At 39.7% G+C, this 13,551-nt stretch overlaps 1 protein-coding gene across 1 annotated transcript; it reads right to left on the reverse strand.

Moving 5' to 3' along the window:
* Positions 1-1,023: 1,023 nt before the first annotated feature.
* Positions 1,024-5,639, reverse strand: LOC147893114 (protein WEAK CHLOROPLAST MOVEMENT UNDER BLUE LIGHT-like 2). The gene is made up of 3 exons (XM_087387036.1): positions 5,444-5,639; positions 3,354-3,541; positions 1,024-3,236 (listed from the first exon to the last, which is right to left on the reverse strand). Exons 2-3 carry the CDS (start codon positions 3,519-3,521, stop codon positions 1,368-1,370), a joined length of 2,037 nt encoding a protein of 678 aa, XP_087243162.1. The 5' UTR covers positions 3,522-3,541; positions 5,444-5,639; the 3' UTR covers positions 1,024-1,367.
* Positions 5,640-13,551: the final 7,912 nt, after the last annotated feature.

A 13,551-nucleotide genomic window follows, 5' to 3' on the forward strand; every position in this document is an offset into this window, starting at 1 on the left:
TTATAGAGAGAGCACTTCAAAATATGGAGAGAATACACAGATATTCAACCAAAAAAATCTCATAAATAGAGGTAATGCCCAAGTACAAAATATAGCCAAAATTGTGACAACAACATCCGCAAACATACGCTGAGGTAAGCCACCAAGAACAAGCTCTGTTTGATGATCCTTCCGCTACCTACTACTATTCACAAAGAACATAATAAAATTTATGTATAAAAACCTAATGACAGTTGCCTTAAGACCATAACAAACCACATAAGCATTGCCTTAGGTTCCACATTTTATGTGTCTTGTAAACCTAAGCCACCTGACCATTTCCCCATGTTCACAAAATATCACACAGGTCTATCTATGGCCAACCAATGACCCTTTACATTAACCAAAAAAGTTAATTGATCAAACTATGCAGCACAACAGTAAATGTCTGTTTGCTCAAATAAAAGCAAGTAAAATGAGTAGGGGCAAACATTCCCACAAAGGCCATTGTAATTGGCCGAGGACATCTTGCCCAAAAGAGACCTGGCTACACTCTAAAAATACACTCCCACTACTTTGCAAGCTTGGTGTAGAATTCAATCTGACTTTGCATCCTTAACGATTTCCTCAAGTGCATCGTCAAACCATTGATGAAGTTGGTTTGAATGGCAAGCTCTACTAAATTCGCCAACAAGTTGGTGGATTTATGTACATGTGTGACAAGGTCAAGAGCTTAGTTCTCATATTGTAAGATGACAAGATCAAGAGCTGAATCACCAGCTTGTACTATACTTGGTGATAGTGTTCTTCTCTTTAAATTTCTAACAGAGAAGGGTGCTATGTGGCGAGCAATGGCACCACTCTTCCTTGCAAGGTGAGACCCTCCACGTGGCATGCCCCCCCTCTCATTTCAAAATCACCAACCTACATTACCTCGCGCATTTAATGCCCATGCAAGGCACGGGTACAGAACTAGTACGGTTAAATCTCAATGGATTCCACATTGTGAATTGGAAACGGACTGCTCTACAACATAATGTCAAAATAAATTACTTCCAATAGGGCTTCTTAACGATTGCGACACCTCATTGTACTTCCAAAATCACCAATTAATATACAGAGAAAGATACTGAACAAGACAAGGACATGTCCTACCTAGGCAAGTTTCACAGAACCATGGTAGTTTCCAAGTGTCCATATAGGAGTTTCTATAACCTGAAACCAGCCACTCGTTGCAGAATGAAGGCTCATACAGTGAATTCAGTACAAATATACAGCGGACAACAAGAATTGGCACCCATAATGCACAATATCCTGGAAAAACCTGCACCCACTCTTGAATAAGTTAGGGACGGAGCACGTAATATAAAAACTAAAATAGAAAGCCACTAAGTTCTATCATGTGGCCTGCTTGAAAAGCTATTCCTCTTTGATAGAAAGGATCCAAGTGAATTTAAGACGGTCTTTTTATGCTTCTGTGTAGGGGTTTTATCCATTGTCTTGTTTCCTGCTGAATCCATGTTTATACTTAGAAGGTTCCCAAGTGGCTCAACACGTGGCATTCTAGAAAATGATGTCGAAATTTGTTCATCTCCATTCCCCATGTAGTAGAGCTGACCAGACATTGTCATTTCTTTCTCCCTTCGCACTTGTTCTCTTTCTCTCAATCTCTTTAACTCACCCTCCACTGCAGCTTTGGCTCCTGCAGCCATTTCTGCCTTAAGCAATGCTTGTTTAGTAGTTGTTTTGATAGTCTCTATATCTTCGCTTACCATCGCCAACTTTCGCAAAATCTCCTGCTCACTTGTCCTCACAGCTTCAACTTGAGCCATAGCAGCAGCCACCCTCATGTTGGCAAGCTCCTCCGCCTCTTGCACTTTCCTTTTTAAAGAATCGTACTCATCTCGTGATATGGTGATTCCGGTACCAGATTCCACCTCTGAAGCTCTCGTGGCATGCATCTTCAGAGATAAGGACTTAACACGGTCAATTGCAGCAGCTTCAGCAACCTTAGCTGCATCAGCCTCCTGCAAAGCACTCTGTAACTGGCTTTCTGCATCCTGCATAGCTGCTTTAGCTTGCTCTGCCTCATTCTTGGCCCTAGATGCCTCTTCTTGTAAAGCTTCTGCTTCAGCCTTTGCCTGTGCAGCTTCTGCTTCAACCTGTTCAAATGCCTGTTGCAGACCCGATATTGATTCAATCGCTTTAGCCTCCGCTCCTGTGGCAGCTGTTAGCTCTGCTCTGAGTTTTGTAAGCTCTCCAGTCACAACAGAAGTTGCTGCTGTTGCATTCAATTCTCTCTCCTTGATGCCTGTGAGCTCTTTCTTCATCCTCTCTGAGTCAGCTCGAAGCGATTCCAGTATAGCTGAATAAGAAGCTCCATTGTCCAACTCTTTCTTTAAGGTGACTTTTGCCTCTTCTAGCTCTGTAGAAAGAGATTGGAGAGAAGCGGCAGCACTTTCCCCCGACATTCTTGTCCTTTCAAGGTCTACCTGTAATGCCCCTAAATTTGCATGGGCCTCTGTTGCGACATTGGCTGCTTGAACTTCAGCCTGCTTTGCACTTTTTATGTCTGCTTCTAGCCTTTCCGCTTCACTCATCATTTCTGCAAGCTTGCATTTAAGCTCATTTTCCATCTCTGATTTGTGCTTTGAAAGCTGTGATTCACTTACATCGTCCCTTATGGATGCCTTCATCTCAGCCTCTTTTGCTTCCACAATGGCAGTTTTCTCTTTGCTTGCTTCTATAGAAGCAAGCTTCAACAAGACCAGAGACTCATTTATCTCTGCAATTTCATTGCTAAGACCTTCAGCTTTCTTTGTGTTATCCTCTAAGCCAGCCAAAGTTGCCTCTGTCTGCTTAGAAACATGATCTTTCTCCATCAAGGAAGCAAGAAGCTGTTGCTTCAAATCTGCTAGCTCTTGCCTTGCACACTCCAACTCAGAAATTGTTGTCATATGCTGCTCTTTTGTAGCTGTCGATTGTGTCTCCCACACAACATGTTTTTCTTCTATTTGTGAAGGACCTTGCTCCATTTTCTCTACATTCTTCACATCCACTTCAGAGCCCTCACTCGCACTTGTGTCTGGAACATTGATCTCTTTCCGCTTGTCAGTTACGTGCTCTAAAAGATTTCTTGCCTCTGCTAGGTCAAATAAGGCTTTTGCTTTAACTTTCTCTGCATTTGCCAATTGCTCTTTCACTTTGAGCAATTCCCTTTGTGCACGAAGTAAATCGGCATCCGTGGCAGACCGCTTCTGTTATAACAGACTATAATTAGAAACTAATGAAGGACTTCAGCATCCCAATTAAGAAAACAAAACAAGTAAACCCCACATCATTCTCAGGCATTGTTGTAATATTAGCATAATTACCTCCTGAAAATTTGACTTTCTTGGCTCAATTTTTTCTCCAAATAGGCTCACGGCCGCCTTGACTGATTCAAAAGGGAGGCTAGTGTCTATTTCCCTCTCCTGCTTGACAGGACACATCATTGCCTTGTCATCAGACTTTGTGGTACTTATCGGGTCTGACATTTCCATAATTCTCTTGTCTGTAATCCCTGCATATAAAATGAGCCAATCCAAGCTTAGAGATCAATGAAAGTCACATTATTTACGACGCATGGAAACAGGAAGACAAGAATTGAAGGTCTCCTCTAAGGGGGGGAGACAGCAATAATAACCAGCTGGCAAAGCAAGGCTACCATTAGCAAGAACAATTGGCAAATTGCTTCACCATTTGCAGGTATCAAGACTAAGGGCATGGATTAATACCAGCTGACTAGTGTGCAGTGGGACATGTACCATTGGTGGTGAGTATACATGAATAATACACATTGGAACATGTGCTGGCCCATGCAATGCCTAGAGATCCAGCGAAGGGCAACTCTGCGCACGTACAGAAAAGTGATTGATTGGCTACTAGCACAATAAATATAGATGTTGTACTAGAGGCTATTCTTTGAGTTGATCCCTTATCAAGGATCTGTAGCATATATACAGCCATACATGACACATAGGCCAACATCAGTCAGGCCAATAGACCAAATAGCCATTGATCTCCAGCAGAAAGAATCTCCTCTCAGTGATTTATCAAGAGCTACCACTCATCAACGAGCCACAGGTACTCCCTCAAGGTATTCGGAGCTGCCCCAGTTTGGTGATGCAACCAAGGTCTGGCCTGTCTTTTCCATTCTATAAGCTTGCCCGGGCGGCCAGCTATTTGTCTGATGCTCCATATGGTGGGAAGTACACACACCTATTCCATAGAGGAATCAAAGGTCTAAATGTCTTCCAGGTCTGAGGCGAGCTGGAGCTGTAGATCGCGATAAAAGGTTGAACCCAATAAAAACGTATGCACAAGATGCCAGAGAGGACCAAGATACAGCATAAACCTAACGTAGAAAAGCAGCGTGCTCTGCAAGTATCAAGGGCTAGTACAAAATCTGCTATTGCATGAACAAGGATGGACCAAACTAATTCACTCACTATTGCAAATGTATGTTGCCTCCATGAAACATAGATGCCTCACAAGGGTTCTAATGACTCTCTAAAATGAGTACCTGGCACAAAGAGGATGAACAACGTGAATGTGCCGGTGGTTATATGTAAGACCTGACATTGAGAAAAAGCATGCTGCCATGCTTGGCAGTAAGAGAGCTTGCTTGATCCAACAGGGGACGATGATGCATAAAAACACGGTGTTTTAGTTGTAACCCCTTTTGCTGTATGACGGTTCTACGCGAGTAGTCAATTAATATTAATGCTTATTAACACGGCATAACACCATCGGAAAATTCACAATTCAACATCGGAAAATCCAAAATTCGAGCTTGAAGGAAAGCCAGCGAAAGGGCTCAATTTATAAGCAAATCTCTTGCTCGAACGATGACCCTGGGCACCAACTATTGTCGCCATGGTCTAGTGTTTGCACATGAGTGCGGTTGCAACTTACGATTCGCGCACGTCTTGTACTGATGGGGATGCTCAGGACCGGCAATAGCTTCCAGCTATCTCCTGACCTTCCGCTCAACGTCCTGAATATTACTTCTCACACCTTCCACAGACAGATACCTATGCTCGCATAGCTCAATCAATAAAGCCTGGTTGAAAGATCCACGTATCTTGTTTTCTTCTCTCTGGTTGACATTATCAGAGTGACATGACGCAGATACAGAAGGAAAGAGCTTTGTGAAACCTGAACAACCTCCCGTAGAACCTCCCTCAACGCACTCCTATCTCGCCTACTTCCATTGGAGGAGCCCATGACCGTAGGGGTCATCGGAAGACGATGAAAGATGCCAGAAACGTTATAGAAGGCAGGTGATGTAAGCCGGCCAAATGCAACCAAAGGAAACGGAAACCAGCTCAAAAGACACTAATCACGACGACCCAATTGGGAAACGGAGCAAGATAGACGCAGAAAACGCTCCGAATTGAGGCGGCAAGAGGGGATGGCGAACCTGAGGGGCAAAGGATGCCAGAAGCGCAGCAACAGAGATGCGATATGACCAAAATTAGGAGACCCAGAGCTAGGTAGAGATGGGCAGAGAGCAAAAGAACTCAGAGAAGGGCAATCAAGGAATAAACGTGGAGGATAAGGAGGTGGATTTGTTAAGGAAGAAAAGCCGGCCACTTTTGATTCTTCTCGAGAGTCAGTCCGACACGCCATTTTGACACACCCCCTTTCAAACTCTCTTTCTATGCCCCCCCAAGTTCCAACGTTCAAATACTCTTTGCACATACATAAACTTCAACTTTCCACCTATTGTAGGCCATACATGGCACACTTTGGCCACCCATGGTAGCCCCCCTATACTTGACTCTACTTTGCACTAGGTCCCCTCTTCATATACAGAATACTATATTTTCAAACAAAGAACTTTCGTTTTAGGGCCCAAATATATATATATATTTGGAATATGAATAAATTTATGAATTTGCAGAATTGCTACGATAAATCTTCCTTATAGAACCTTGAATTTTCATTATACATAGTTTGCCAGGTTCAGACTCTCTGCAAAGCAACGACAACTTAGGTGGTTTAGGCATTCACCCACTTGAGCTGGCACCCACATTCGATCCCCTCAAAGGACTGTCAACGTAGGCCACGGGCAGTTGTGCCCCTTTCAATTGGGTGTGTGTTGGGGGGGTGCAGGGAGGGGGGGCATGCGGGGGGGCAGTTGCGACGCGGGGCGGGGCGGGGAAAGCTCTTCCTTTGGCTCCCATGGGCCCAAATTCCAGTTGCCCCCATCTCCCTCCCAATACAAGGCATACCTCTAGTTTTTCACTCCATCAGAAGTATTGGCATTGGCTTGATAAATTTTGGTTTTTAATTCCCAACACATCAACCCCAATGTGCTCTCAACTCTACCAATGCTTGTAAAGAGGAGAGTGATCAATGAGGGAGTCCCTCTATTTCTAATGGAAGGGGGGCCCTCCCCTCCTATATATGAGGGTAGAATTTAAAACCCTTTCATTATGTGTTTTTCACGACATCTTCATGTCGCCTAGTGAAAAGGCCCTTTGAGTAGATAATGTCCCCTTTCCATGAAATTTTAAAGGTATCTCTTTGATATGGCCTTCTACCATCTTTCCGCCCAAGGAATCAATTTAACTAAATTTCTCCCTTGGAATTAAAGGCTTTTTCAATTAAGTTTCTCCTTGAGCCAAGTATATGGATGGAATAATTTGATGAGATTAAGAGCCTTTAGAATATGCAAATGGGAAATATAGATGAGCAAACTAGTGGAGGAACAAGTGGCAGCCTTAGATATAATGAAAAACTTAGGAATATACCTTATCCTTTTTAGTTTTGTGTGTGTGTGTGTTTGTGTGTGTGTGTACAAGAAAGAGAGAGAGAGAGAGAGAGAGAGAGAGAGAGAGAGAGGCTTCTACTTTAAAATAGCCATTCCAAAAGTTGTTTTTTAAAAAGACATTCCAAAAGTTACAATCTAAAAAAGATGTCTTTTAAACAAAAATAAGAACATGTGGGAAACCACACTAGGCAACTTGGCATTGTTAATAAATGAGTGATAAGAAAGAATCAACTTATACACACCATTATTAAGAAATTTTCCTCTTATTACACAAACTAAAACATAAATTCATACTTCCTTTTTCCTTTGGTACCTTGAAGCATTTGTGGTATGTACATATTTTGTGAGTATTGATGGCAAAAAAATCATGGAACTTAATAATAAGTTTGAATTCTAGTCTATAGCGTATCCCAAAGCAAAAGATGGTTTCACACCCCTTTTCCTTTTTAAGTTTGAATGCTCTCTCTCTCTCTCTCTCTCTCTCTCTCTCTCTCTCTCTCTCTCCATGAATCCTCACACAAATTTGTGTTGTTTTGCATTCCATGGCCTATGTGTAAGATGATAAAGTTGTACATTCACGTATTCTCTTTTTGAAAACATGAATTACTTTACCCTTTTGTATGCCATTCTTTGTAATATTGCTTTGCAAGGCATGGTATACAATGTGGGTGGGAATTAAAAACACTTGTTTTGGACGTTTGGTACACTTGATATGTGCCAAAATGCAATTGTTGTGGTATTAAACTAATCAGTTCATGTTATATCATATATACCTCTCCAAAACAGTGCCTTATCAAAGACCCATAAACATTCACCTCAATGTGCATGCAGTCTAACAAAGGCCACACTAGCAAATTCTACAGAGGAGATGTTGTGTGTAAGGAATAGTAATGCAATATTGGAAATCTTAAAAGGTAGAAAGCGCAGGTAGTATGGTGTGTACCTCACAATACATCAAGTCATGGAATTTTGATAATCTTGTGTATTACTTTTCTTAAATGACACCTATCTAGCCAGCTGTTCCCATTGTATGAGCTAGTCCATCCTTAAGGGATGATGGTTGTTAAGATATCACAAATGGTCCAATAAAATTTGTTTTAATATCTACTACAAATGGATGACTATAGTTTAGCAAGAAACATCTGATGTCCCTCATATACCATCTTAAATGGGTGCCTCAAATGACAAGAAAACACTTTACCTCTAGACTAAGGAGATGGATAGCATAGCTTAGGGGAGATTTGGATGCAAAAAGGCCTCATAAGGAATGGATTATGAAAATCAATCAATGGCTATTGAATTTCCCATCAATCCCTAAATGGTGCTCCCCTCCTGGGCTTGGGAGGTCCCCACACCTAGCAAAAAGTGCAAACCCCCTTGGATTAGGTTCCCCATATTTTACCAAAAAGTGCACACCCTGTCTTTTAGGCAAGTCCCCCCCGCCCCCCCAAAAATTGTCTCGTGCATAACACTCCTTTTAAAAAATGAAAATTTTCAAATTTACCCAAATGAGCGGGTGAATGCATTCAAACCAACCCCAAACCATTCCTATGTACCTAGCGCCCAAATACTACATCTGGCATCCCAAAACTATTTTTAAAATCCCTTATGTAATTATTTTTCTATAACAATGTGTAAATTTTTTAACTTGAAAAACCTTTTGGTGAATGCATGTTAACTTACATATTCCTTAGTAGTTCCCCTAGGCCCTATCTGAGACATTTTAAACATGTCCTATGATTTGGATTCTAGATATATGTATGATAGGCTTTGAGCCCAAACGTTAGGATATGCTATGCATATCATTGTTCAATGAAGAGATGATAGCTTTGAACGTTTAAACAATAATATAGCATTTTTATATAACCCTTTGATGAGAACATTTACCAAAACAAATAAATATTGTCTTATACTCTAAATAAAGTTTTGTATGCATGCGTGCCATTTCCAAATTGAATGTATTAATCACTGTTCAAGCTACATACGATAGACTAGAAAAATTCAATAATTATGTAGCATTATTAATAGCCCTTTGATGAAAAACATTAATGAAAAATAAATAATTAAACGCCTTATACTCTCACTAAAGTGTGTTATCCATGCATGCCATTTCAAATTGAATGTATACATTATGCATTATGTCTATCACATTGTCTATTTAAGTTCAAAAATTTTTAATTGGATAAAATGGTGCTCAAAATTTTGATTGACACACATTTGAATTCCCAATTTACTAAAATAGAGTGACACGCATTTGAATTTCCGATTTACTAAAATGGAGTGATTTGATGTTCTGCCCAAACCCCTTTAATTAAGAGATTATGAATGTATGCATGTCTGATTCCAATTTGGATTTGGATCCGCCAATAGTATCTTTTATTGGTCCATCATCAGTACCCACAATGTATTAGCACTCATATTGGGAATAGCCTCACCTCTCTCATTTCTCATGGGTGGAGGTAAAATCTACTAGGAGGAACCAAATTTTGTTCAATCTACTAAATAGACACCCGAGTGATTTTGTTCAATATTTCATGAATGATTGCAAAGTACATGTAAAAGTATATGGAATGGACAAGATTTTTCATGTATTTTTACACATTGCAATCATTCATGAAAAATAAGACTTCTTTGATTGAGACATCATGACATTTTTAAAAGATGGGATCTGAGCCAAGGAATAGAGTTATTAAATAGATGAATGTGATGATATGGAAGAAAAGACAGCATCAGTAGCATTATGGAAGTCTTTTGAGGATTCCATAAGCATAGCATGATTGCATTGAGAGCTCTAGACTCAAGCTTGGATGCACTTTTGGATCATAGAGCAAGCATTTCTAGAGATCCACCAATGCATCTAGATGAGCAAAATGTTAGAAGGCCTTTCAATGCAGAAAAATAGAGGGAGATGTGGAACTTGTTCAGAAAATAATGAGAAAGGGTACCTCCCTGATCTAGAATGGTGGAACATTAATCCCAAAGAGGTTCGTTGAGTCATGAATGACTTCCATAATGTGGTTCAAGCATATTATCCACATGATGCTACATTTGCTAAATTTTGTAATCACCTAGCTAAGTATGGATGCAAGGAGGATTTATCTTCATCTACCAATGTACAAGCACTAGCCAAAAATGCACGTGCATGGAAATGGTTGATAATGAATGCTATTAGTTGTGAACTGCTAGGTCCAATTGTTGTGAGAATTTTGGCACAATCATGCTCCAACTACCTGTTGAAAGGAATTGGAGCCAATACAAGTACATCCATGATAATACTTTGATGAATAGATTTGCAATTATAGAATGTTCGCTACCTTTGGAGATGTGGGACATGAGGAACAAGATCCAAAATAAACATATTTTGGTGCTCCCTGCTCCCTATTCCATTCCATTCCGTTCCTCCCACCATTGAAACTAGCATTGCAATCCAAACAATGAGGAGAACGTGATACTATTGAAGAGGATGATTAGGAAGAGGTGGATGTTGACGAGCTTATTGGCCTTCCAACCACAACAATGACAAGCAAGATGATGATGGTCAAATCCTTGACAATTTGAGAAAGTCAAGTAGAACTTTCAGCTCTTTTTAAAGTCAAGTAGAACTTTCAACTCTTTTGACGAATGAGATAAGTGTTTTGAAAGTTGAATTTTTTTGGGGGCTTTGTTGGCTCATTTGTTTTGCAAGTTAAAACTTTTGAATTTACTTTTCATACTTTTTTTGGTATTCAGTAGTTGAAGAGACAGATGCTTTAATACTTCTTTTTTTGGTATTCAAAAACTTTAGCATATTGTCCAAAACCATCTAACAATGTTTCACGCAACTTCATTTGTCATTGCACTTTGCAAGCATTGATCTCTGCAAAACAAGTTTTGTTTTATCACGAATTTTCTCCACTTCCTCTTCCATTGTCTCTTGTGCTCCCATCAATGTATCTATGAGCATCTTTTGTGTTATTGCATCTTCCATCTATGGCTTCATGCATTTGTCATTATAGAAGGAGGAGACAAGGAGAAGTCTACTCGAAGTCATTTCACAAAGTGCAAAAATAACATCTTTGCCAAGTACACAAGGGCATGTCCCCACGGTGGGACTCCTTTCCATATACATCAATGTATACATCATGTGCTCACTCTCAGTTCTTTGGGTACCAATAGTCATGATTTTCCATTCTCCATGCTTCTTTTCCTTAGTCCTCCTCTTGGATTAATAGGCTGATCAATCCATCAAACTTGGTAGCTGTGCCTTTGGCAATCATTACCACCTAATCCTCTCAAAGGACACGGGGGTTTTCCATTTAAAGTCCCTTCTTAGTAAGTCTATCCTTGACAACCTCATCTTGTTTAGATGATCCATAATTGCATCGCCATCTCTCATTTTTTAGATTTGCCAATTGTGTCTTTAGAGTGAGACGTGTGACCAATGTCTTGCTCTCATAGATGAAATTGTCATGGTCCATATTACATATGCTTTTGCTAAATGCATCAATCGAGAAAGAATTCAAAGAGGTTTTTAATATGGCTATAGATTCATCATTCAACTCATCATAGGCATCCTCCTTTTATTGTGTGGCATTTTGTGATGGGGGAGGATCTTTTTCATCAAAAGAGACTATAACATCCATCCCATGAAGAAATTATTTATCCAACATTTCCAAATGTGAAATTTATTCCAATCCAACACTACTAGAATACAAAATTTCTCCACTAATGTCACCTTGGTGATGACTCAAGAACTTGGATTGCATAAATATGCCTTATGCACCCTTGATAGTCAATTTACCAATTCCACTATCCACCAAGCTATTTTTCAGACTAGAATAGTAAATTCAATGGTAAAAATGATGGTAGCTACAATTTTAAAACTTGTGAACTTATGACAAACAAAAAAGTGTTAGAATATTATTATAGAACAAGAAAAGAGACCAAAATTTTTAGCTTCATCTTCAACAACAATTTTGATACCATATCAACTTTAGGAACTTACTAAACAATAGAATGAGTTTAATGAAAAATCATAATATTACAATTTCAAGGTCAAAACATGTCATAAAACCAATTATCAAAGATAAAGATTCAATTGGAGATGCATGGAAATATTAGTGCAAAGAACATATCTAGAATACCCATGCGAGAGAATCAATTGAATGATGCAACCAAACTTAAGATAGAGGTAGGTCAAGTTTACATGGTCAGACTGATGAAGGAGATGGAAAATCAATAAAAATTAGGGATCAAGATTGAAATATATTTTAGATTGCACTCAATCGTGTCAAAAAAGACTATGATCCATTTGTGACAACAAAGGTCACCAGAGTTGCACCACCATCCTTCAAAATTATGCTAGACATTATTCTATAAGAGAAATAAAGAAGATGTACAAATACTGATGTTAGACATGGTTACGCAAGAGAAATTAAGAAGAAGAGCAAATGATTACACTAAAAGTCATGAACATGCATTCTCCATAAGAGGAAGAGGATTTCACAAAGGAAAAGGAAGAATTTCAAGCCCATTCAATAATAAAGCCAAAGAAGACTACTCAATATATTTGTTAGCCATTCTAGAAATATCGTTCTTCACCATCATCATTAAGTTCTTTCTAATCAAAGGGGGATATGGAATCCAAAATGATGAGGAAGCTCTAGAAAAGGAGAGCGGGAAAATGATAGGCAAAGCAGAAATAGCTTTTCTAATTCTAATGTAGGTGGTAGTAGTTAAGGATAAGAGGGATGTAGGAAGGCACTCAAGACAATTGTGATGGCATTGTAGGATAGAAAGGCAAAGAGGAAGTAAGGATAAGAGGGATGTAGGGAGGTACTCAAGGCATTTATGACGGCATTGTAGAGAGAATGGCAAAGAAAGCACTAGATGATGGCACCAAGGAGGATGGTGAAAAACAAGGCATTGATGGGGATTGAGATACACAAAGCCAAAAATCACTTATTGTTTGACAACTCCAAGACCCAAAGGGCACATGAGATGTCCAAAATGACTTTTTCCTCTCCACCATACCCCGTCCTCTTAGATCAAGATTTCCAAGACAACTAAACCATCAAGGATTTACTAAGATTGCACTTGGAAATGGAGACCTGGCTATACATTACACTCTCCACTCTCCATTACTTCTAGAAAATTCTCCACTCTCCACTATATCTCTTAAAACCAACCTTCATTTGCAGTAGCTGAAAGAAATTATGACACATCCACAAATCTTTGTGTAAGTAATTATTTATATATGGTAGCCTAAGTCATTCCACAAGCCCTCTCTCTGAAACCCACACTAGGACACTTAGGAGAGGTCCTTTTAGTAGCTAAGATGTAGGGATGGGATATTGGAAGTCACTGCATTACTTGTGAGCACCCATATGTCAAGGACATAGATGCAGTAGACTAGAGTAGAGAACAAGTAGGAAAATGTAGGAGCACCCATAGGTTAGTGTTGCTTAAAGATAAGAGGGATACAAGGAGGCACTCAAGGAACATGTGAGAGAATTGAAGGAAAGAAATCCAAAGAAGGCATTGAAGGAGGTCACCAAGGTAGCTAAGGAAGAAAAAATACCTTTCCTTATCCCTATCCCTCTCCATCTTTCTCTCCCTTTCTTTTGGAATGGTCCCTTTTTCCTCTTTAACATCCAATCTATTTTTTTCCCCTCTCTCTCCCCTTTTCCCTTCTTTATGTTGCCCCTTTCCTCTATCCCTCTCACTCTCACTCTCACTCTCTCTTGTCCCTCTGCATTTCCCCACCATATAAT

Source organism: Dipteris shenzhenensis, chromosome 16 (genome assembly GCF_047967505.1).
Source record: "Dipteris shenzhenensis isolate YYH24624 ecotype China chromosome 16, Dip_SZ_1.0, whole genome shotgun sequence".
Lineage (NCBI taxonomy): Eukaryota > Viridiplantae > Streptophyta > Polypodiopsida > Gleicheniales > Dipteridaceae > Dipteris > Dipteris shenzhenensis.